A 25,207-nucleotide genomic window follows, 5' to 3' on the forward strand; every position below is an offset into this window, starting at 1 on the left:
AAAAGGATACTAATAATGTCACAGCACTGAGAATGTAGTAAACATGAAGCCAATGAAAGAAAATCAAGAGTCAGGAGAACTCCGAGTACTCTGGACAGAGGAGAGATACCCTTGCCTAGTCAATTTGGACATTCTTAACCATTTCACAGTCTTCTATTACTCTTGTTAAAATTCAGACTCAGTGGGGAGGGTGAAGGAGAGATGGATCAGCAGTTAAAAGCATTTTCAACTCTTGTAGGGGAACTTCCAAGTTCAGTTCCCAGCGACTACATGGCAGTTTACCAACCATCTGTACTCCCTTCTACAACATCTGATGTCATCGTCTGCCCTCCTTATGTGTCAGACAAACATTTGTTATATGCACAGGCAAAAATACTCATACAAGGAAAAAACCATGAATCTAAAAATATCAGATCCATAGACCTTGCTACAAACTTATGGGATGGCAACCAGGAATCTGTATACTTATTTGTTCTCTCAGGTAGCTACCCAGCCATAAACAAATAATTACTTGTTTGGAGATAAGTAAACTCAAACTAGGTAGACACGGAACTGATATATTGAAAGAGGGTATCCACATTCCACACTGAACTCCGTATCTCCCTTTTTTCAGTTCCTAGAAACACTTCAGAATCTGCTAAATCTCTAGATTAAAATAACTGCAGAGAAGAACCTCAGAACGCATTCTATACAGTACAAAAGTGTTAAACTTTATGTAGGAGCAGTTTTTATTAGTAAGACAATAAGAAGGTGGTTTTCCTTCTCTGAAATGTCTTTAACCATGAAATTATCCATGAATGATGCTCCCTGACAAAAGTGAGAAACCATCTTAACATGGAATTGATAGGAACAGTGATGGGGATTGAACTCCATTCCTTCCAAAGATTTTTGCAATGTTTGCTAATAACGGATTTTCTTCACTTGATACAGAATACAGGGGACCAGTGAACAGAGGAGTAAAGAAACAGAAGAGGGCAAGTCTGAGGTATTAGCCCAAGCTCAGCTCCATTTTTTTCTAACAAAAATTCCTGCTGTAGTTTGGGGCTCTCACGCTGGGTGTACAGACCCCATTTTCATCATATAGGGAGCATCTATTGAATGTCTATTGCATTTGTCTTGCCCTCTGATTTGGTTCAAAATCAGTTGGTAAATCTGCATTGTTCTCTCACTGACAATGTCTGTGTTCCCTGCTATAGGGAACAGAGAGTGGTGTCCTGAATCAGAGGGATTATAGAATGCTTCCTGCAATAGATGAAACTATCTGGATAATGAGGAACATGTCAGAGTTAATTAATTAGAAAGAGAATAGGAACTATTGTGTTTGTAAAGGCTTGTAGGTAGCATCACATGGTGTTCATCTTAGCTGCAACAAGTAAGTGTTGGAGATGAATGGGTACAGTCAAGTGTGAGGAGATGGATATTTCTCATATTTTATCTGACTGACTTAGTGACTTCTTGAAGAGTCTTAACCTGAGAAGTGATTGCATCTGATACATATATATGTATGTATATATATGTGTATATGTATATATATATGTATGTATATATATATATTCAGATGTATGAAGAATAAAATGGAGGTTTTCAAATCAGGACTTGGAAGGATCCTGAAGTAATTCAGATATAAGGACCATGGCTTGAGGCACAGGAATGAAGAGGAAGGTGAAATACAATGATCTTGGGCATGGAAGATGCTGGATGGGGTGAGTCATGGGTATGAAAGTTGTCAGATGATGCCTTCAGTAGCTGCTTTTCTTCCTAATGGACCATGCTGCCTTATGGAAGAGCAAGTATTGAATCGGGAGAAGCAAAGGCTGAATTCCAGCATGCTGAGCTTATTGTAGAAGCATAACATGTTGATGGTCATTCAACAACTACTTATATTTAATTTCAACTGTGTTCTGGACTCCCAGTCAAGTGGAATGCTATAAACTCCAAATTAAGATGCAAGAATCTCCATCGTATAAATGGAAATTGACAAGAGGAACAGGGAAGTCACAGAGAAGAGTTGACCGGCAACTACAGGGAGTACATTGTGACTACCTGGTATTACCAGTCTGTGTTCTGTCTTCTCTCGCTTTACCTCTTTCTATATCAATTGGTAATGAGAGGCATCTAAGTTTTCCCGTGGGTAGATTGTGCTAAAAGGAGAGAACTTTCTGTACCTGAGAGTGCTAGGAATGACTGATAAACTCTTACATCCATGGTCACTGCTTTTGATGGCCTATTATATATAACTAATAATAAACATTCGTTTTGTATCTCATAAGTATCTAAGACCCAGCAGAAAAACTTTCAGATTAAAAAAAAAAACAAAAACAAAAACAACAACAACAAAAAAACCCTATCATCTCCATTATACCAAAGAAGGAGATAAGGACAAAGTCTGTTAATTTACAACATATATCTTTACTTAAATGTCACAAGAAGAAGGAAGTTGAACATGTTGTTTGGAGAAAGACATTGAAAGTCACTTTAGTCTGTCAGGTATTTTTCAAAGCAAATGTGGAACCAAAAAGACAATGAGTAACAAGACTGGTGGTCCAGGAAGCCCCCACCCCCTCCAAAGCTCAGCTACACTTAGGTTGAACAATCCACACCATCAAAGAAACAACATCCAGTAGAATTCTTAAAGATACCATTGTAAAGAGACTAAATGGCCAACTGCTAGTCATTGGATAGCTGTATCAAAATGTGTTTCAAAGGACAAAAATCTTTGTGGAGTACTGCTCTGTTCTCTCTCTGACAAATGTGAAGGCACTGTCAGTGCATGGAATGTTTTTCTTCTTGCATTCACCCTTAATCATACTGACCATTTTTGTCACAAATAGACAAAGGCAAGGCTGGAGGACCATGACCTTTCCTTAGCCAATAACTGTGGTGACCCGTTATTTTCTTTTCCCAGTGTTCACCCCAATCTGCTGTCATGATGAGCGAGGCTGAAGCTGGTTCCCATGAGGACCGTCCTGAGACTGGAAGGGGATGAGTGACACATTACCATCACGAGGTCTGACTCAGAGCCTTTTGACTCTGATCTTTCTGGACCTGCAAAAGATCCATTTGTAAACTCACAGTTTTCCCAAAAGACATTGCAGGAAGGAGTGGTATGGGCTCTGACATGAAAAAGCTTTTTACTGAGCATTGCTTTTATGTCTCCCATGACCCACAACTCTACAGGTTGCAGAATACTTTATACTAGCTGGGAATGCAGTGTTCCAGAACTGTTTATTTGGTAATCTATAGCAAGACTTAAAAGAAAGCTGGAAAACAGAAAGTAAAATTAAGGGAAAAGATACATTTATTCCATTTAAATAAATTTCTTTGCCCTATTGCCCCTAAATTCTCCCAGATTTACATCAGTGTGTTGATAATTGTTGGAAACAACTACGAATTTTGCAGAAAAATTGGCCCTATTTTAAGACACTTGTAGCTATAAAGTAATAAAACAGATTTTTTGCTGGCTGACTTGGACATTCATTCACATTATTTGCAGTCACATACTTTGGGTATGTGTACGAGTGTGCAACATTTTATAATTCGGATTTTCTTTATGGTTTTTAGAAGTTACAAAATAATAGAATTAATTGCTTTGAATTTAGTCATTTTGCAGTGGGCAAATATTGATTTCTTTCCCAACACCTTTAATTTCTAATGGAGCTTGAAATTAACTTTGGATTTTAATTCTATTTTATTCTAGGTTTGCACATCAGGGCCATTAATAACGTCAGGAGAGTGCTGAGAGGAGGCTTTCTGAGTCAGGAGCCCTTGGTGAGACTTGCAACCTCCAGAGCTCCAAGGGAAGAAGAACATGTGGTCTGACCACTAAAGCACAGTTATCTCAGAGTTGTCATTGATGAAAAGGAGCCTCTGGTCACTTGTTGGAGAACATCTATAAGCAGGAGTGTGTACACATGTGAATAAAAGGAACAAAAAATATTTAGGGTACCAAAGAATAGATTTTTACCCTTCAGAGTTGTGGTTTGAAAGTAAATGACCCCCCAAAAGAGTGGCACTATTAGGAGGAGTGGCCTTGTTGAAGCAGGTGTTGTTAATCTGGAGGAAGTGTGTTACTCTGGGAGTAGGCTTTGAGGTCTTTTTTCTCAAGCTTCTCTTAGTGTGACAGTCAGTTGACTTCCTGCTGCATTCTGGCCAAGATGTAGCCAGAACCACGTCTGGCTCCATGCTGTTATGCTGCCTATCATGATGGTAATGAAATGAACCTCTGAAACTGTAAGTGAGTCACCCCAATTAGGTGCTTTCTTTATAAGAGTTGCTGTGGTCCTGTTACCTCTTCATAGCAATAGAAGATCCTAACTAAGACAATTACAAAAAAGGTAGGAAACCAACTTTTTAATTCCAAAGGTAATACTCTAATTTGTTAAAGATAAAGAGATATATGCTATACCTATATTATATAAATATGCATGATATACAAACATATATGCTATGTATGTGATAAATGAAATTAACATATAATATATATACATAATATAAATATAAAATAATTTAAAAATTGTCATATATAACATAAGCTATATGTTCTAATGGGATTATAATTATAAATTGTATATATTAATTAGTATATTTATATTAATGTATAAATTATAATTTATAATTAAATCTCCATATATATGTATAAACACTCTTCATACTCACATATATACATACAGTTATAGGTTTAAACTTTATTCATTAGTGCAAGTTTTTGAAGTTTTACCACTTCCCTAATGGTTTTATACCGTCTTTGTAAGACAGAGTGATTGGAATACAAGACTGTTGTGAGTCCTGAGAGCTATGACTTTACAAACATCTGGAAGAATATGGTTGTCCTTGCTTTTCCAAAAGGATCCTTAAACTCATGCCCAACAAGACTCTCTAAATCAGCATGATACACATACATGTACTGCATGAATAACACACCAGGTCCTCTGTGTGTATCTATCTATCTATCTATCTATCTATCTATCTATCTATCTATCTATCTATCTATCTATCTATCTATCTTCTATCTATCTATCTATCTATCTATCTATCTATATCTATCTATCTATATGTGTGTATATATATGGCCTCAAGTTTAGTGTTTTTATGAGATTCCTAAGTGTGCGAATGAGTGGAACTCTGATTCTTGTGCCTTCTCTTGGATTCTTTTCCTTTTGTTAGTTTGTCTTGTCCAACTTCCATGTCATGGTTTTTGTTTTACCTTATTGTATTTTACTATATTTTAAAAAATGAATGAATGAGTGAATGAAAATCCAGCCTCTAGTTTTTATTAATCTATGTATTTAAATTAAAGGTTAAAAACTGAAATGTCACTTATTCCTACTGGGAGTTGTAAAATCAATTTTCTCAAACGGAATGACACTGGATGTACCAACCACTCCAGGGAAGGCATGTTAAGGAATACTTTGCATATAATGGACTACAGAGAGTTTTGTTTTTGTTTTTGCTTTTGTTTTTATGTGTGATTTTATTTGATTACAATTTGGTGTGGGGTTTTTGCGGGGTGGGGTGTCTTATTTTGTTTTTTTCATTTAGATTTTCTTCTAGGTTTGTTTAGCATTTCTTTGATATTTTCTTGCGAAAGATCTTAAAGTTATGTGTGTGGAGAGGGGGAGTGGATCTGGAAGTGCTTGGGGAAGGGAAAAACAATAAAAATATATTTAAAATTTAATATTATTTTAAATAATAAAAATATAATAAAAAACAAATAAAACATGATTATAAAAAAGTTTTATTGGGCATCTAGTCAAGAAATAAAATCTGTTAAAGAGTTTGTCTTCACATTGTTGGCGATGTATAAAATCTGACTGGTCTATATTCACATTCGTTTAATATAAAAATACTTGTGCCTTCTCCTTTGATTGGTTTTAATAACCGATTTATATTCTTCCTCATTATTTCTCAAGATTGGGAAAAAGAAGGAACAAATGCCAGTGAGAAATTACAGAGCCTTTAATTTATAACCTCTTCTTTCTCAGTAAATATTCTTCATAAGTCCTTTGTCACTGTGCTCACCACCATTCCTTTAACTTTATTTTTGGTCTTCCTACAAGACAATATCAAACCAAACCACTATTCATTAACTTGACCTCAAAAATACTTTTAACTTAGAATACTTTAAATTGAAGGTAGAAAGTAAAACTATCTTAACATATATTTCCATTTTCTCTAGAGAACCTTTCCAAGATCTTTAGGGCAACTTGAAAGATACATAAATCTTGTCATTTTTTACAAGCCTCTCTATGGACAACAAAGAACTTGAAATCTGGTGTATTTGACCTTGCAATTCAAAGGCTAAAATGCACCATATTTCCCCACTCACTATGCTAACTCATTGTCTGTATTCATCTTTGCTTATCCCTCTTCTGAAAGTATTCCTTCCTTGGTTTACACATCCTAGGTAGCTATATGCTTGTGAAGAGTTTTAGGAAACTGGGCGTGTGGTAGAGATCCCATTACAATGACTTTGAAACGGTATCATTTCAGTGTTGTGCTTTTTTTTTTTTTTTTTTTTGCAAAACACACCTTCTAGCCTTAATACATCATACTAACAGTAAGTAGCTCAGTATATTCAATAATGTATCACTCCTCCATGTCTGTAGTTTCATTGTCACTTTTGTCCAAGTGTATGGACAGTAAGTTTATCATCCAAGTGATCAGTGTTCCATTTATTTTACCTTTAAGGATCAGAATCTCAAGTTTCAAGTCTGTTTTCCAGTGAGTTTCCTAATTAAGAAAACACAGCTATCTTAAACTAACAAACAGGAAGTCTGCTGGAGTCTAAATGATCCCAGCATGAAAACTGAAGCTTGTCCTAGATTCATTTTGATTTTTGATTCCCACATGTGAAATGGATGTTGATGAAGTGTGGGAGAAAGCCCATTCCATAGATAGGTAACCACAGGTGGTATGATTTGTTAATACCTGGTATTCATTTCTCTTGTCCTCAGAGGCAGTGTCTTGGAACTACAGGTGATGACAGGAGGCAGAGTAAATTCCATTTGAGTTCCATTCAAAACCCTAATTCAAAAATCCCTCCGAATTAGTTTTTAGTACTATAAATAAATTGCATGTGATCTCAATTACTGTTTGAAGTCTTTCAACATCTAATTCCTATGTATAGGAGACACTTGGAAGTATTTTGTAGTAAACGCTCTTCACTGAGTGCTAATATCAAACCAGGAACATTCAATAATTTCCTTTTGATATTACCTCTGCCCTACAAATATGTCTGTATCATGATGCTTACTTGCAAACTTGTGTTTGATTTAAAAGCTAGTTTAGGTTATTGCATTAGTCACATTTCTCACTGTTTTGAAAAATATACCTGAACAAAATTGTCTTAAGAAAGGAGAGGTCTATGTGTCTCACAGCTCCAGTGTCCAATCCATTACAGCCAAGAAATTCAAGTGGTGGGGGATTAAGGTACTGAATGCCTGTGCTCCGATCCATTTCTCCTTTTTTACTGAAGTTCCAATACCAGCCCAGGAGATGGTGTTACTCCCAGTGGACAGATATTAGTACCTACATTAACCTAATCAAAACAAATTCCTATAGACATGTACAGAGACTCGTCTCCCAAGCAATTCAAGATTTCATCAAGTTGACCATTAAGATTGATGATGGAAACCACAGAAACACAGTTCAGTAGAAAGGATCTCTTTGCAATAGTATTTTAGAGATAAAGTAAGCATGGCAAGGCTGAGACACATGTTTATCTGTAACTGTGGCATCAGAAATAAGCAAACACTGTAGCAGCAGGGAGAATGACAGTCACTTGCCAGTCACTGCCTTCCATGTCTCTATTTCTCTTCCATTCCATTCAGCATGGTGCCTCATAGCTCACTGGCTGCATGCTTGGCTACAAAGAGAGAGTCTCTGCAGTAATCCAGGCTTTCTCATTAGCTGTAGTGATCACAGATTGCATGAACAGACATGAAGCAAGGGCAGCTGCCTAGAGTTTACTACTTCCCTTAGTTGATAATTTCAGTTGATCCTTCCTGACCAGGAGAGAACTGACACTTGAGAACCTCACCCCATAGAGTCCGGGTGCTTTATTTTCTTCACTTACATTTGCAATATACTTAAATGTATTATGCAGTTTAAAAATTTGCCCTTTTTGACAATAAATTATTAACGTTTTCACTCCTATCTACCTTTAGGTAGTATAGGAACTTGCAGGGCAATCTAGCTAGGATGATGAAATTTGGATTTTATTAATTTGATAAGTTCATATAAATGCCACTCACATTGTAATGAAGACTTCATGTGTAGCACTTCTGAGTACAGGAACATTTTCCATTAGATACTTGACTGCCCCTCAGTAAAACGTGCATACTGCCTCTTCTAAAGTCTTGAGTTTCATGCTGCCGGTTAGATGGAAAGAATGCTCTCTGGCCTCCAAATGCTGGAGCTCTTGCTTTTTGTAGTCAAATTGGACAGCCTAGGTTGGCCCTAAGCAGCATAACACAAGTCCATCTTGTGACTTGGCAAGAAGGATGTGTTTCACTGATATTTCAACAGATTCAGATAATGACAGAGAATATTATTAAGGCATTATGATGTCTGCTAATGAGCAATGACAGCAGTTTTATAGGTGCCAACACTGGCACTTGGGGTTGGCATCTGTGATGACAAAAAGGAGCCTTTGGTAAGTAGGGTAGGCATATTTTTTTTTTTTTTTTTTTTTTTGGTTTTTTGAGACAGGGTTTCTCTGTGGTTTTGGAGCCTGTCCTGGAACTAGCTCTTGTAGACCAGGCTGGTCTCGAACTCACAGAGATCCGCCTGTCTCTGCCTCCCGAGTGCTGGGATTAAAGGCGTGCGCCACCACCGCCCGGCTGGGTAGGCATATTTTGCAAACAGTAGCTACTGTGAATACTTCGGCTGAAAATCATGAGATTGAGGAACTGAAAATTATTGGGTTACTTTACTTGAAAATAAGATTATATTTTTTTAGTCCAATCCGTATCAACTTATTGTATGCCATGTTTTTCTGACCAACTTAAATGCTTTTCAAACCAAATGTTTCACAAAAATTGAAAGATGTCAAATTCAAAAATACCTCAGATATTAAGCCTTAAATTTTTCTTGGAAATTTGTATGCTTCCTAAGGCATTTTTTTTTCTGTTAAAAATATTTTCATTGAATTTAATAGGAGTTCTTTATATGTATCAATGGCTGATTGTAAATGACAAGAACTACCAATATTTCTTAGCTTTGGTTTTGATCAAGAGAAAGTAGAGAGAAGATGAATGTACACCAACAACAACTTAATGTTTACCCTGATTTTGTAAAAAGTGTAAAAAATGAAAATACAAATTCATTCTTTAGATTTTCTTCATGTGAATACTTAAAAATGTGAAATTTATTACTGAGTAGTTTCTCAGCAAACAAACTCAAGTACTTAATTTGGTGGAGTATAAACTTCACATACCTGACTCCCAGCTATAAGAGGTGCAGAAGAGGAAAAGCATTGCTCCCAGATTTGGATTAACAATTAAAAACAATCTTGGAATTAATTGTTCCATAAGAGTAATAGAGATATCTTAGTAATTATGGTAAAGGATTGAAAACAAAGCTCATATTCAGTAAATGAATCGCTGAAAGTTAAAGAGGCATCAAATAAGTCTATCCTTTCTCAAATGTTATTTAAGCACTGTTCAGAATCTTCACCTAGTTCCTGCATATTTCATAGATGATAAAGAACCACAGCCTATTGCAGGGAATCTTTAACACCACTTATGGCACATCTTTTCTTCTAAAATCTGTAAGTTGTTTTAGGGTACAAGTGAAATATCAAAAATCACACCAAAGTTGTATGCTTGTGTGTGTGACTGTCTCTGTTTTATTATTATGCACAGAGAAGTTTAACAATTTGTCATAGATCATATGACTCGTATGTAGCAATAATAAAAAATTGTACCATAAATCAAAGGACAAATTTGTTGACGTTTTGAAGATGTTCTGGGCTAGGGGGAAACATCTAGCCTGAAGGTAGAGAGATGTGCAGCATAAAATTGTAAATTGTGGCTGAAGCTAAAGGAACAAGATTAGGAAGGAGCAAGATATGGATTACTGAGACACCCAGTGATGAGAGGTGAGGTGAAGAATATCCCACAAGACAGTCAGAGCACACACCTGGAGAGGAAGCTCATCTAAGTCAGCGTTGGATGCTGAGATATTAAAAGAGTACTGTGCACCAGCTACTCAACCTACTGCTCATCTGGGCCCTTCTGTTCCTTTGCATGACCCATCTCTCTACCATGGAGTGTGGATACCATGCTGAATGTTTTACACTTCACCAGGACCCCTCAGTATACTAGTGATAGGCACAGATGACTGTTCTTGCTTTGTGAATAGTGTACCAGGGCAGTGGCATGCTGGTTAACCAGTTCTACTCAAATGCTCTAAATAGGTGTGACTTTCCAATCTCCATGCAATAAATTCTCCTACTATGGCCAGGTACAAGCTACTGAGATTCATCAGAGTCCAATAGTCAGCTCATAAAACTCTTAAATATTTAACAATTAGCTCTGTTTCTCTCAGTCCTGGAAGGAACTTTCCTAAGAGTTCTTTTCTCCCTTGACTCTCCAGCTACCTTGGCATATGTTCACTTTCTCATATCAGGTTGGCCTATAAACAAACATTTCCTACATTCTAATAGCATATTAAGATTTCTTACGTATCCCCTTTTCTTTCCTAACTGTGTTATCTTCTTCAGAAGGAGAAAGACATTTGTCTACATTTCTGTATTTGCCTACCATGCTGCACACTAAACAAAAATACAAATTACTGAACAAATCGCAACTATCTCTGAATTATGATAATCACATATGCTAACTTTGTGAAGCATTGCAATAAAAAGTTGGTGGCTCCAAGGCTCAGGGATCATCTTGGAAGAGAGGACATAAAGCTTTTAGCAGCTGAAGGTTCTGGAGGACTGGAAAGAAAACAGTGTTTTCTAACTAGTCCAGGGCTGTTGCACATGTGAACCCACATTAGTCAGCTGGAGTTGCTTTCATAACACCTGCACATGATTAAGCCAGTCACAATTCTAAAGCAGCATCCAGGTGTGATGGCACAGGCCTTTAATCCTGGACACGTGGATCTCTGTGAGTTCAAGGCCAGTCTGCTCTATATAATAAATTTTAGAACACTCAGGACTGTTACACAGAGAAACCCTGTCTCAAAAACCAAACCAAAACAAACAACAACAACAAAAACAAATAAACAAAAGAAGACAAAAAATCTAGTGTGGCTAGGGGAGCTGCTCCCAAAGTCACATCTCTACCCAGGACAGTTGATGACTGCTAAGAGTGAACTATGATGTTGCCCCTTGGAGGTTGACCATGCTCCAGCAAATGACCAAACCCACACACATACTGGTAGCATTAATTAGATTCAGTGGGTTTAAATTTTAAAAAAATAAAAGAATACATGAAGTTGGAAGCGAAGCAAGGTGGGAGGGCTGTCTTCAAGGAGTTGGAGGAGAGGAAGTGGATGTGGATATGGTCAAAACATATTGTATATATGCATGGAATTTTCAAAGAATAAATAAAACTGGATCTTAAAAAAGTTGGTGGTTTATGCCAACATAGAAACAAAAGATACTTTGATCTGAGGAGGAGTTGAAAAGATTTACAGCAGGATATGTGTTATTTTCAATTCCAATTCTTTCCCACTCCCTGTACAGAAAAAAAAAAAAAAAAAAAAAAAAAAAAAAAAAAAAAAAAAAAAACTTTCCAGGTTTCCTTGCCATTTTCATCTTAAGCCCATTTCTTGCTTTCTATTCTTTTTCTCATAAGTCAACTTGACAGACATGTAGAGATTGGTGTTTTGTATTCCTTTCTTCTCTCAGATGTTGGATAAGACAGTCACTGAGATTCAAACTACAGGGGAATTTAACGAACACTACCAGCTCCCTGCAGACCCAGCTCTGGCACTTCAGAAGTTCACAGGATCGCAGCCTGTCTCTTCAGCACAATGTTTTTTAATATGTATTTGCAGATCAACTTTTTTTCCTTTTTAAATGTGAAAGACAAAAAAAAAATCCTTAAAACTACTGCACATCTTTGTACAACTGGAATTAAATCATTCCACTCCATGTTTAATCTTAACCAAAGTTCTGAAGCAAAACATAAAGAAAGGATTAATTTGAACTATGGGCTGCTCTAGCAAGGTATTTTTGCAAATATATTTGGGCTGTATTTTTGCAAATGACCTATACTATTTTAATCCAGTGTAATTTATTTGGTTGTAGCTGAAAGACAAAATGTCCCTAAAGTGCCTCCTGCCATTCTGAAAAGATGGCGCATTCCCATTTCTTCCCACTCACGTTATCTGCAGACACCAGGTGACAAGGTGAGGAAAGGACTTTAGGGTGTTTCCCTCTGCCTGAGTGCAACATCTTTCGTGAGAAAAATGAGCTTTGGGGCTGGAGAACACATGCAACTCAGCAAGGGGTCATTAACACATTTTAATTTCGTTGCACGCATGTGCTTATTATGCATGTGTTTGTATTCATATGCTGTGCAGGTGTGTGAAAGTATGTTCACATGTGTGTGCACATGCTTGTGAAGGTCAGATGTTGGTCAGTTTGGTTTCTTCTATTGGTTTTTGCCTTAATTTGAGACAGAGTCATAATGAATATGGAGCCCATGAATTTGGAAAGACTGCTGATCAGAAACCTCCAGGGATGGGGGGCACCCTTCCTCTGTCTCCCCAGAAACAGAATGAGAGGTGCATTCTATTACATCTGACTTTTGATGTGGGTTCTGGAAATCTGAACTTGGGTCCCCACGCTTTTGGAGGACACTTTACTGTGGACCATTCAACCCATCTCCTAGGTTCCTTACTAAAATTTCAAGTGTGCACAGTCTATGAGAAGCTGAAATCTCTGGCACCATGCTGAGGCTCCTTGCTATCACTCTGCTGTGGGATAATGCTCTTGTACACTGTAAAGTAGGCCACTGTAAAGTGGCCAGTCTAGGAGAATTCTGGGAAGAGAAAAGACATGGATATAATCACTGACCAGATGCAAAGGAAGCAAGATAATGCTTCACTGAGTAAGGTACCAAGCCACCTCTAAACATAGCTAAGAATTGTGGGTTAATTTAAGTTGTAAGAACTAGTTAGTAATAAGCCTGAGCAATAGGATAGTTTGTAATTAATATAAGCCTCTGTGTGTTTATTTAGGACTAAATGGCGGTGGGACCAAGGTGGGAGAGAAACTTCTGTATACATTGTGTTTCTACTACTAAGGACATCTTAAAACAACTACAAAACAGAAAAAAAGTAAACAATTAATAAACAATCAGGGAAGTAGTACAAATAAAACTGGAAAAACCAAAGTGATAAAAAATTAAATATTTTCCTCTTCTCCATGTCTCTGTACTTATAATATTTTTTAAATATAGAAAGAAACAACACAGACCATAAAAAGTAAGTGTATGGTTCAATTTTATCCACAGTTCTTAATCCCAACAAAATAGCTGTGGGAATGAGCTAAGTTATAAGCATTTCATTTTTACTGAAAACATGTTCCTCTATGGAAGGTGCTGTTTAATTGCCATGGCAGCTCCACCCTTCTGCATTCCAGGGACAAAACAGTCAGCTGCAGTGTGCTGATGAGCTTGGTAGGGATTCACGCTCTTGCAGCTGTGTTTAACAACAGGAACACAATGGCCATCTGAAGTAGGCTATGTGTCTAGTGGAATGGGAGGAAAAAGAATTTGGTGGTGTACACTTGGAAGCAGAGAAGCCAAATCTAACTACTTAAATATCATGTCAGGATTAGAAAGAACAATTTCAACCCATGCTTACTAATTGGCCAGCATAGCATTTTGAAAAGCTGTGGACATCTTCTGTGTTTTCAGAGGGTACTGGCTTCAATATTGAGACAACCTTTGATTCTTCCCTTGCGACTCACTGGCATGAAAATCAGGTGAACCTACTGAGCAAGGACTCTAGCAGTGTTACTTTTATCCAAGTGCAATTTACAATCAATGCACAATTTGGCTAGCTGTTTTTGAGACTTAATGGATTAATAAATGTTCTTAAAAATTAGAACGTATTGCTGGGTCATATGGCAGCTCTAGCTTCATTTTCTTGAGGAATTTCCAAATTCATTTTTATAGTGGCTAGACTAATTTGCATTCTTGCCAACACTTTCCCCCACATCGTATCCAGCAGGGGCACAGTTATGTTTAATGCAGCACCATTCACAACAGTCAAGGTACAGAATCAGCTTAGGTATCTAGCAACAGATAAACAGAAGCAGTGAATGTGATACACACACACACACACACACACACACACACACACACACACAGAAATTTTACTCAACCATGAAGCCAAATGGATGCAACTAGAGATTGTATTAAACAAAACCAAACATATCCAGAAAGCAAAAATGGGTTCCGCTATCATTTGTGGATTGTAGATTTTGCAGATATAAAAAGATTATGTATGTGTATATTATGTATATACATGATTTTATATATGTGTGTATATATACATATATGTATGTGTCTTATATATATGTATGCTCATATGAAATGTATACATATATTCATATGACATGAACATAGAATCAAGAAAACCAAGCAAAGAATAGTAAAATCATATAGGGGAGAAAGGAGCATGTGTAGGAGTTGACTACTTGGTCTACTTGTATAAAAGTTATTATGTTGTCTATCACTATGTACAAGAAATACATCTCAATGAAATTTAAATTTAATAATTTGACCAAATTTATTATTAAAATTCACAATAAATATTTAAATATATATGTATATAACTATACATATACACACATAAACCTGTGTATACATACATACATACATAAGCAGTAAATTAGACAAACCAGAATGTAACCACAAACACTAGGTTAGCACTTCAAATTCCAGCATTTAGAAGGCCGAGGCAGGAAGCCCTTGAGTTTGTGAGCAACCTCAGCAAAACAGTTAGATCTCATCTCAAAATGAAAAAATGATCCAGTCAATGTCCAAGAGGGAACTGAACTTTATAGAATTAAAGTGGTTTGGCAAAGCAAATCAAAAAATGACACAGCCTACATTTCAAAAGGTTCATTTGCTGCTAAGCTGAAAGCCCCCATGTGAGTTCTCACCATGGTTTACTATCTAAGGTATTCCTGGAGTCGTGGTCACTGACTCCTAGGCCATCCATTTATCCATATGTCCCCTCCATTCTCTATTTCCCTCTTTCTTTTTCATATTCTACTCACTTTTGTTGTTTGGTTACCTTCATAACTTTGCCTATAGAGAATTTTCTTTCAAAAACAACCCTTAGATGCTTGCCATATTCCGTGGTATTTGTGAATTCTTTAAGTCAGAGTACATCCACAGCACACATGTATGCCCATATATAAAATAAATGTTATGAGTGAAATGGTGACAAAACCTGGCACATCCTCCTTCCAGTGATTATAGTGCAATGGAAGAAAATATTATTGATAAAGCACAAATATAAAGGCGACATTTCCACCCACAGGGGCTGTGTGTCCTGGAGCAAGGTGCCTTTCTCAGGTTCAGACAGTGTCTCTAAGGCAGTGAATGCTGAGCTGAGAACCAGGGAAGCAGAGAAATGTACACAGCAATGCAGAGGGAGAGGGTGTACAACAGCCTTTCAACCGGGCCAGTGGCATGGGCCCAGAGTAAGGTGAAGGTCAGAGCATACATCTTGTAAATGGAATGGGACCAAAAGGGTGACTGGGAAGGAAACCATGGAGGGAAACCAGGTTTTCATAGACATAGTTCCACTAAGTAGTATCCTGCAAAGCAGATACACTGGGAGCCAAGGAAACGAATCCAATTCTGTAAGGCCAAACATCTAACTTGTCTTTTAGAGACACAACAAAGTTCTCAGCGACTGCTTGGTTTTGTAGCAAGATCCCAAGTTGTCATTACTAACTCTAAGTCTTAAACAAGTTCCTGGTGGCCAAAGGTTCCAGGGGTCATAGTGCTGGTAAATTTGACAACATAACTGTAGCAGGTAAGGTTATATTCTTTTGAAATATTATGCTTTGATAAAATTACTTATAATCACGGTGGACTATAAACAACATATTATGGGATGTATGGTATAGTATTCATTTATATGATGTATGGACCTCGAGTACCTGCTCCCGACAACAGCAGGTGGCACAGTTGCCTTAGAGCACTTCATGCTCTTGCTAGCAATGCTCCGCCTGGGAAGGATTTTAGACACAGATGTGCAGCAGCGTGAGAACCTGCTGCTCTTTTAAGATTTATGATTTGCCACAGTTTCAAGACAGGAAAGGACCCATGCAAGTTATCTAGTTTGTCTTTTATTACTCCACAGCAGTGTCATGTCTGTATTTCGGGGTCACCATCTGTCCCTTAAAATATAGCTAGGTATAAAATCATTTCATCTCAGAATATGTATCTAGAATTTGAATGGTCTTAACAATTTCTATTCTCAAACATTTGCTTATCTTTGTCAGATGCCCAAATTCTGTCTTTTGCCTCTCTGTTTAGGTGCATAGCCTAAAGGTTTTGTGTAATTAAGGATAAGTCTAAGAAAGTGAAGGCAATTCCATATAATGGCCACAGAATACAGAAGGGTGGTTGATTCCTAAGAGAACACCAAGTACCAGAGCATGAGGGAGAAAAATCCATTAAGCTCAGAGATGAGGGATGGCTTCTTGAATTTAATTTATGTAAATAAGGACTATAATCTTCAAAGTTTAAGGAACACATGTAGGAAAATGAGATTATAATGAGATCCTAAGGAGCATTAGGAGTACTGGGAAGGAAGCCCGGAGACAACTGAAGTGTGTGTAGGGAGAGCCATTAGAGGAGGGCCACAGCTGGGTGCACAGTTTGGTTTTACACGGTCTTACAATTTAGAGAGGGAGAAATAAAGAGAAGTCAGTGCAACACCAATAAGATAACAAACACACTAGCCACTAGAAGCACACACACTAGCCATCAGAAACATACATGAGCCACTAGAAATGCACACACTAGCTATCAGACATGCATGAGCCATCAGAAGGACCCACACGAGCCATCAGACACACATGAGTCATCAGAAGCACCCACATGAGCCATCAGACACACATGAGCCATCAGAAGCACCCACACGAGCCATCAGACACACATGAGCCATCAGAAGCACCCACACGAGCCATCAAAATCACATACATGAGCCGCCAGAAATACACACACTAGCCATCAGAAACATACATACTAGCCATCAGAAACATACATACTAGCCATCAGAAACACACACGAGCCCTTAGAATCACACACATGAGCCATCAGAAGCACACAATAGCCATCAGAAACACACACACGAGCCATCAGAAACACACACACGAGTCACCAGAAACCCACACAGTAGCCATCAGAAGTACACACGAACCATCAGAAACACACATGCTAGCCATCAGAAACACACACACGAGCCATCAGAAGGACACACACTAGCCATTTGATGATTCTTTTCTTGAGGATTTCAGTCCACGTTATGGTGAAGTAGCTCTTAGAAAAGTCGCTGAAAGCCAGGTGGTAGTGGTGCATACCTTTAACCCCAGCACTTGCGAGGCAGAGGCAGGCTGATCTCTTTGAATTCGAGGTCAGTCTGGTTTACAATGCGAGTTCCGGTTTACACAGAGAAATCCTACCTCAAAAGAAAGAAAGAAGGAAAGAAAGAAAGAAAAAAGAAAGAAAGAAAATAAAAGAAAGCAAGAAAAGTCACTGAAAATGATCCATGTTCAGAGAAAAATTTAAAGTATAAAATGGTAAGAAATGAAATGATTGTGTTTAATGGTTTAATGTTTATCACCAACTATTTCTTTTTGGTCTTGGTTAACAAAAACACAGCTTTTCCCATCCCAGGACTTCATCATTTCTAGGATGGGATTCTAACCACCAGGCAGTAGTGTGTTAATGACAAATTCTGAATCCTATTCACAATTTACTGAAAAGAATATTTGATGAATAAACAAATTAGCTTTAAGGTTCATTGGTTCTTCTGAAGAAATATGCTGTGGAATCCAATCCATGTCCTCAAATTCCTGTCTGCTGCAGAAATGGCAGGCAATGATGGATAGCAACATGAAATTAAGGGCAAATTGTGTGGTCTGGACAAACAGAAGCACAGTCCCTCTGAATGGAGTACAATGAAAGAAAGACACTGGGTGCTGCATGGGGCCAAGCTCTTCCAGTATCCACACATGCCATCTTAGTTAATCATGCTATGGTGGTTACTACAGGCATTTCACCAGTCAAAATATGGAGGCTCCAAGAGCTTAAGTAGCCAAGAGTGCAATAAGTACATGATGGAGACAAGTGGAAAGCTAGCCATTGTGATCAGGCACAAAGGCTTGATCTGGGTACTTAATCAAAAAATTTCTATTCCTTCTTCACCAAGCCAGCATCAGTGTAGAAAATGAGCAAAAGGGCCTTTGTAGACTAATTTTAGGGGTTGAAACTCTACCAAACATTTGGTTTGATTTAAGTTAGTTACTGTAGGTTAACTTGTACCTCCATGAATCTAAAAGCAAAGGCTCCAAATGAGCAGTTCCAATGTGCTTTTAGTTTCATGAACTTGAAGAGCAGGAGTGACTTCAAGTCAACCGTCAGTTCACAAGAATAAAGAGTCTCAAAGAAACCCCACTATTTTCTACATGGCTACATAGTACTCCATGGACTTAGTCTCATGTCAAAATTGTCCATTAGGAACACAACTTATGACACATATAATTTTCTACACATTATGTACTATGTTTCAGTTCATCTCAGTATTTGACTAGTCCCTATTGGGAGTATTAAGATACACACATATAGACACAAAACACAATCTTTAGGTTATTGTGAAGCAAATATACTTTAACAACACACAAGACAATGCTACCAAACAAAAGTTGTCTTGAAGAATGAAAATTGTTTTTTTCTGCTCTTACACTAGCTGAATATTCAAGATACAGACTGTATTAAAAGAAGACAGCAAGGGGTTGAGTTTTCATTCTGGAAAGTAGTAGTTTGACTTTTACAGAGAAAAGAATAGAACAGGGAACCAGCGAAATGAAGCCCCAGGACAAGGGGACCAGTAGGGTGGGGCTCCAGGACATAAACTAGCAGGTTGACAGACCAGCACATGAGGGCCAGCAGAATGGGGCCCCAGAACATGAGGGCCAGCAAGATAGAGTACCAGGTCATGGGGACCAGTAAGACCAAGTACAATGGCACAGGAACCAGCAGGATCAAGTACCAAGACATGGGACTGGAAGGATGGAGTTTCAGGGCATGGGGGCCAGCATCATGGGGCCATAGGTCATGGGAACTAGCAGGATGGTGTGCCAGGACATGAGGATGAGTAGGATAGATCTCCAGGACACGGTGACCAGCAGTATGGACCCAGGACATGGGGACTAGCAGGATGGTGTGCCAGGACACAGGGACTAGTTGGATGGTGTATCGGGACATGGTGCATGAGGAAATTTTCCTGTTTTGCTTTTGGAGCAGGCCAAATATGAAGACATCCAGGGTCATTCTGACACTTTCAGTTATTGCTTTCAGAAGTCAAATTCAATTTCTCAATTAATAGTATGTATTTGTAAAATTGGTCCTTAATGATAGGAGCAAATATCTCAAAATGATTGGCTGTTCAATTCAATATCAAACAATCAACGAGAGAGGAGACATTTATCAAAACATCAATTTCTTGCTCTTTGATTCTAGATAGAATTACAGACACAAAAATCTCATGATTAAACAAGATGTTTATAAATAGTTAAATGAACTATATGGGTAAAAGGAAAGTTTCTGTCTTGATCAAAGCCACTTTGTTGTAGATCATACTTTATATTGACTATTTACTGGTAGTCAGCTCTTAGATAAGACTGTTTAATGTAACTTCAGTTGTAATTTCTTACTTTTAAGTAGCTTTATGATTGCTTTTGTTCATGAAAACAATATTCTGTGCCGGGTACTTTATATATCATGAATCCCTTTTTAAAATATTTATTTGGGCCAACAGTTGTGGCACACCTTTAATCCTAGCACTTGGGAGACAGAGGCAGGCAGATCTCTGAGTTTGAGACTAGCCTAGTCTACAGAGTTCCAGGACAGCCAGAAATATGAACAGAGAAAACCTGTCTTGAAACACAAAAACGAAGATAAACTGTTTTTATATTATGTATGTATTGTTTTGCCTATATGTGTGTATGTATGTATGTGTGTATGTATGTATATGTGTATGTATGTATGTAGGTAGGTATGTGTAGGACCTGTGTGCCTGGTTTCCACAGAGTCAAGAGGGCACCAGTACCCTTGGTACTGGAATTACAGATAGTTGTATAGTTGTATGCTGCCATGTGGGTGCTGGGAGACAAATCTAGATCATCTAAAAGAACAACTAGTACTCTTGTCCTCTGAGCCAACTCCCCAGCCCTAAACATAAAATGATGTATCTTTATGTATGTGATTTAATCGTTAAATATCTCCACATCATTGTTTATCTTTTAAAAAAATTCTTGTATTACATTGTGTGTGCATACCAGGGAAGTCAGGTGATAACTTATGGGAGTTGATTTTTCCTTGTACTATGTGGGTCCTAGAGATCAAACTCAGCTTTGATACCAAGCACCCTTACCTGCTGTGACATCCCACTGGCCCCAATGCCAGTTTTTTTTTTTCACCCTTGATTTTCAGAATATCATTAGACAAAATTTTTAAGTGAAGAAAAATAAATTATAAGAAACTTTTTAAAAAAAATGTAGGTTTACAGTATAATCTAAACATAATTTCTTACTACACATTACTAAAAGTAACAACATGGAAAGGCATAGGCACTGCATTTTTACTATCCCCAAGACTCTACTCTGAGAATGTTTTGCTTGTTATTTCCTAAAAGTGAACTGAAGAACAGTCAATCTGTATAAGTAGAGAATTTATATTTGAGATTTTCTGTGTTTTAGAGCTGTGAGACCAAGTTAGATTTCTGTATTGCCTTGCTTGTCCTTCTTCTGTACATGGATAACGTGCATACTCACACATGAACACACACACCTTTGCACATAAACACATACATGTTAGTGAACACTAATGTGCAAAATAACCAAGTATGTACACACATTCATATATCCATATGTCAGATAACATGTGACTCCCTTCTCTCCTAATTGTATGTTATGATAAATCTGTTTTCAGTAATAAAACCATCAGGACATTTTCAGGAAATTAATATTATAATGGCAGAGTTAGAAATTGCTTTAAAAATACTCAAATTAAATATTTTAACTCTTCTTTAAACTTTCAAGATAATACTCTGTGAAATAAAGCAAAATGTCATTTATCAATCATCTTTGTATCTTACCTTTTACCTTCATTATTTTTAAAAATCATGTTCTCAGGATTTTATTTTTTATGTGTAACTTCAATAGTGTTATCCACTGTCTGACACATTTCTTTGCTTTAAAAATAATGGAACAAAAAATTTGGGTGAAAGCACGAGGCAAGCATTGCCCAGAAACTAAATGTTCCAATTATCCTCTGTCCTGCTTCTCTCTGATGTGTTGATGAATGAGGACCCAGTTAGCAACAGCACACTAACACAATTCCCAAGCAATCTTTTTGGACAAGCATGCCTTAGTCACAAGAGGTGAATCCAATCACAACATCCCAGTTTCACATATGGAATGTTGGACGTGCCTGTCCCTCTTTAGAGTCATTAGCCAGGGGAGAATCTATTTTGACAACTAGAATACCATTTTGGAAAAATTAGAATGCAACCTTGAGGTTTTTTCTTCCCCCAGAATGAAGCAGAGCAAGATGTGTGTAATTCAGGTTGCGATGCTGTAAAGCGTAGCTGAAGACCATGATTCCCATGCAATTACAAGATGAAAGTGAGATAAATTGGCACTCACAGTTGTGGCAGGTGGCCCCGCTGTATCCTGTCTCATCACAAGTGCATTTGAAGCTGTCCCATGTTTGCGAGCACTTCCCACCATGCTCACAGTGATTGGGCACACATCTGTCAGAAAAAGAGACACAGAAATAAACCAACAAGCAAATGAGATTTATGAGTGGCCAAATTCCAAGCTGTTTGGGCAATATATCATTTCAATGCCAGGTTGCCTTGCTGAGGCAATTAATCCTTGTTAGTTTAAGCAGATTAATATGATTCATGATGGAAGGTGCCAGGCACACAAAAGATGATGTATCACAGGCCTGGTGTGTCCCCTTTTTGAATAAACCATAGAAGCTATCACATAGTTCATGTGTTCATTGCATATCACAGATTCATTTTAGTTTAATTCTACAAAGGACAAAGATGCCACATAAGTTTCCTATCGGTGAGAAATGGAAGAAGAGCCATCTGACTTTTTGTTCTACTTTTTTTTTTTAAAATCAAAGTCAATATCACTAAAAGTGGGTTTGCTACAGCAACTTGTGGTTCTGAAACAATGGCACAGAGACAACAATGGAATATATCAGCCTGATAGGAGCCTCAAGTCTCCCTCTATACCCATCTGGATAGTTAAAGACGCCTACTTAAAGTGTCTGCAAGCATAAGTTAGAAGGAAAAATTGTAATCGTACACAAAGTTCTACAAAGCAAATTTAATTATTACTCATTAAATTTTCTGAACCTTGATTTTCACATTTGAAAAATTGGGCAATTATACCTACATTGTGAATACTTTAAAAATACTTAATTATTAATTTATATTTTATTTTTATATTTATCTTGATTTTTATGTATGTGTTTATATGGGTGCAGGTACCTGCAGAGCCCAGAAGAAAGTGTAGGGTCCACTGGAGCTCCAGTTCCATATGGTTGTGGGCTGCCTGGGACCCAAACTTAGCTATTCTACAAGAGCAATAAACACTCTTAACTATGAAATCATTTATCAAGATCCTCAAGTTTTACTTTAAAGCTGATACTCAAAAGTGGGAACATTGTACATATTAGTGGCCTACTGTACTGTTTCAATGTGCTGTTCTCTTTGTGTTATGATTAAGGTTAAATATATCAATATCTTAAATTTTATCACTTACAGTGAAAAATATTTAAAATCTCTTTACTTTTGAAGTGTATAGAACATGGTTGTTATATCTAGTCACAACACACAAGGACTTCTTCCTCCTACCTAACTGACACTTGATCCACTGATAACCTTTTCCCAGCCCTCTCTGACCTCCAGGCTCTGGTCATCATTATTTTTTAACCTTTAATGAAGTCAGCGATTACAATGAGATTAGGTGACACCTACATTTCTGGGTATGACTTGTTTTAACTCAATTAATAATCCCAAATTCAATCTATCTCATCTCCCAGTGACAGAATTTTTTTCCTTTTATAACTGAATAGAATTCCTTTGTGTACATGTACCATGTTAATTTTAGAGATAATGTACATGAGGTTGGTAATTTTTAAGTAGGAACCAGAAGTCTAACAAATGAGAACTATACCCATCTGGACTACCACTTCCCTGAAACAATTATTATTATTTTTTTTTTTTTTGGATTTTTCGAGACAGGGTTTCTCTGTAGCTTTTGGTTCCTGTCCTGGAACTAGCTCTTGTAGACGAGGCTGGCCTCGAACTCACAGAGATCCACCTGCCTCTGCCTCCCGAGTGCTGGGATTAAAAGCGTGCGGACACCACTGCCTGGCGAAACAATTTTTTTTACCTTGATTCTACTGTAAAATTATGGTTGGAATGTGGTTTGAGACACACCTGCATCAATGACACACTTTCCTTTCTGCTCATACCATCTTTTTGCCCATCCGACACATTACTTACATCTTTCTTTTTTATAGTGAGCATTAAGATGCTCACAGTCTGAAAGGGAGATATTGTTATGAATTGGCATTCAAGTAATAATTTTGATATTTGAATCATAAACACATCAAAATAGAAATTCCCTCCCAATTTAAAACAGCAGCACGTATTGTGGTGTTTCTGCATAATGGATTGGCTGAGAGACAGTAGGTATTAGCTACAAGACCCAATTTATTTTGTCTCAGAGACCAAACCTCATAACCTTTGCTCTTGATTTAGCATCAAGAACAGTTGTAATAGTAGGGCATACAGCTCAATATGACATTGTGGGTATGCTTACAAAAGTAAATACACTGTAAGTGAGAACTCTAATGAGGTGGGAATGGGAAGCAACACAGAATGGGTAAGAAACATAGTATAGAACCTCATAGGAAGCATTCAATGGGCACTGCAGGCACAGTTTGGAGCTATGAGTTGAGCATTTAGACTATGAAAGAAGAAAATAAAAGCCATTATTACTGGGTTAAAATAGAATATAAGTGAAGGTACAATCTTGAGTGGATAGAAAATTCACATTGCTCTCAATAGCAACTTTCTTTTCCTGTGATGGCTCTGGTTTTATGTAGCTCACAGAAATGATCCTCATGCAATAATCTCTGAATCTAGTTGGAGGTTTGGGTCAGAGCAAGAGTCATTCAAAATATGAGGAGTACTTGGATGAGGCATGGAACAGATATAAGTGCTGCAGGAATTTGGAAACCGGGTTAGTTAAAAGTGGAGGATAGTTAGAGGGTTTAACTAAGTTGGGAATATTTTATTTGCATCTTAAGAGACAGAATGAAATATGATGATAAAGTATTTTTTTAACATGGCTCTGGAAGAACAGGACAGAAAAGTGATGGGAATGAAGAATAACAGCAAGCGACAGGTTGTCCTGGTTTGTTCCTCGTGGCCATTTGCACAGCCACTGTACACTGCAGACCCCCAGCATGGCCCCTACCTGCACAGCAGGTGCTTACAAGAAACTGTCCTCATTTCCCACATCATGGGAGAAAATTAATGAATGGAAACTCCTGACATCACAGAAAAGCATGTTTGATACTTAATCTTGAAATTCAGTAAAGACATACCCTTTTGGTGGTATATTTAACTTTCCAAATTCTCTTGGGTTAATATTAGCTCAGTCTGGATGTTAAAGTCATTTATATCAGCTCATCACACCAATTAATTCAGGGAAAGGCAGTGCAGAAGTGGGCAAGGGAAACCAAGTTGGAAACTAAGTATGCTTTAAATAATGTTCCTTAGAGAATGATAAAAACGTAAGTGTGAATTTAACCCCATGAGACACAGAACCACCACAGGAGCAAAGAACTGGCTGCTCCTACCAGTTTGCAAAATGAATTTCTTTTTAATTAATTGTTTTTACTAAATA

At 37.5% G+C, this 25,207-nt stretch overlaps 1 protein-coding gene across 1 annotated transcript in view; it reads right to left on the minus strand.

Annotated features, from left to right (window-relative positions):
- Cntnap2 (contactin associated protein 2) overlaps nt 1-25,207 on the minus strand; it is a 2,085,894-nt gene that overhangs the window by 848,833 nt on the left and 1,211,854 nt on the right. Inside the window, exon 11 of the mRNA XM_057766295.1 lies at nt 21,917-22,023. Coding sequence (XP_057622278.1) covers nt 21,917-22,023 — 107 coding nt within the window. The remainder of the gene's footprint in view (nt 1-21,916; nt 22,024-25,207) is intronic.

Source organism: Chionomys nivalis, chromosome 1 (genome assembly GCF_950005125.1).
Source record: "Chionomys nivalis chromosome 1, mChiNiv1.1, whole genome shotgun sequence".
In the NCBI taxonomy this organism is placed as follows: domain Eukaryota; kingdom Metazoa; phylum Chordata; class Mammalia; order Rodentia; family Cricetidae; genus Chionomys; species Chionomys nivalis.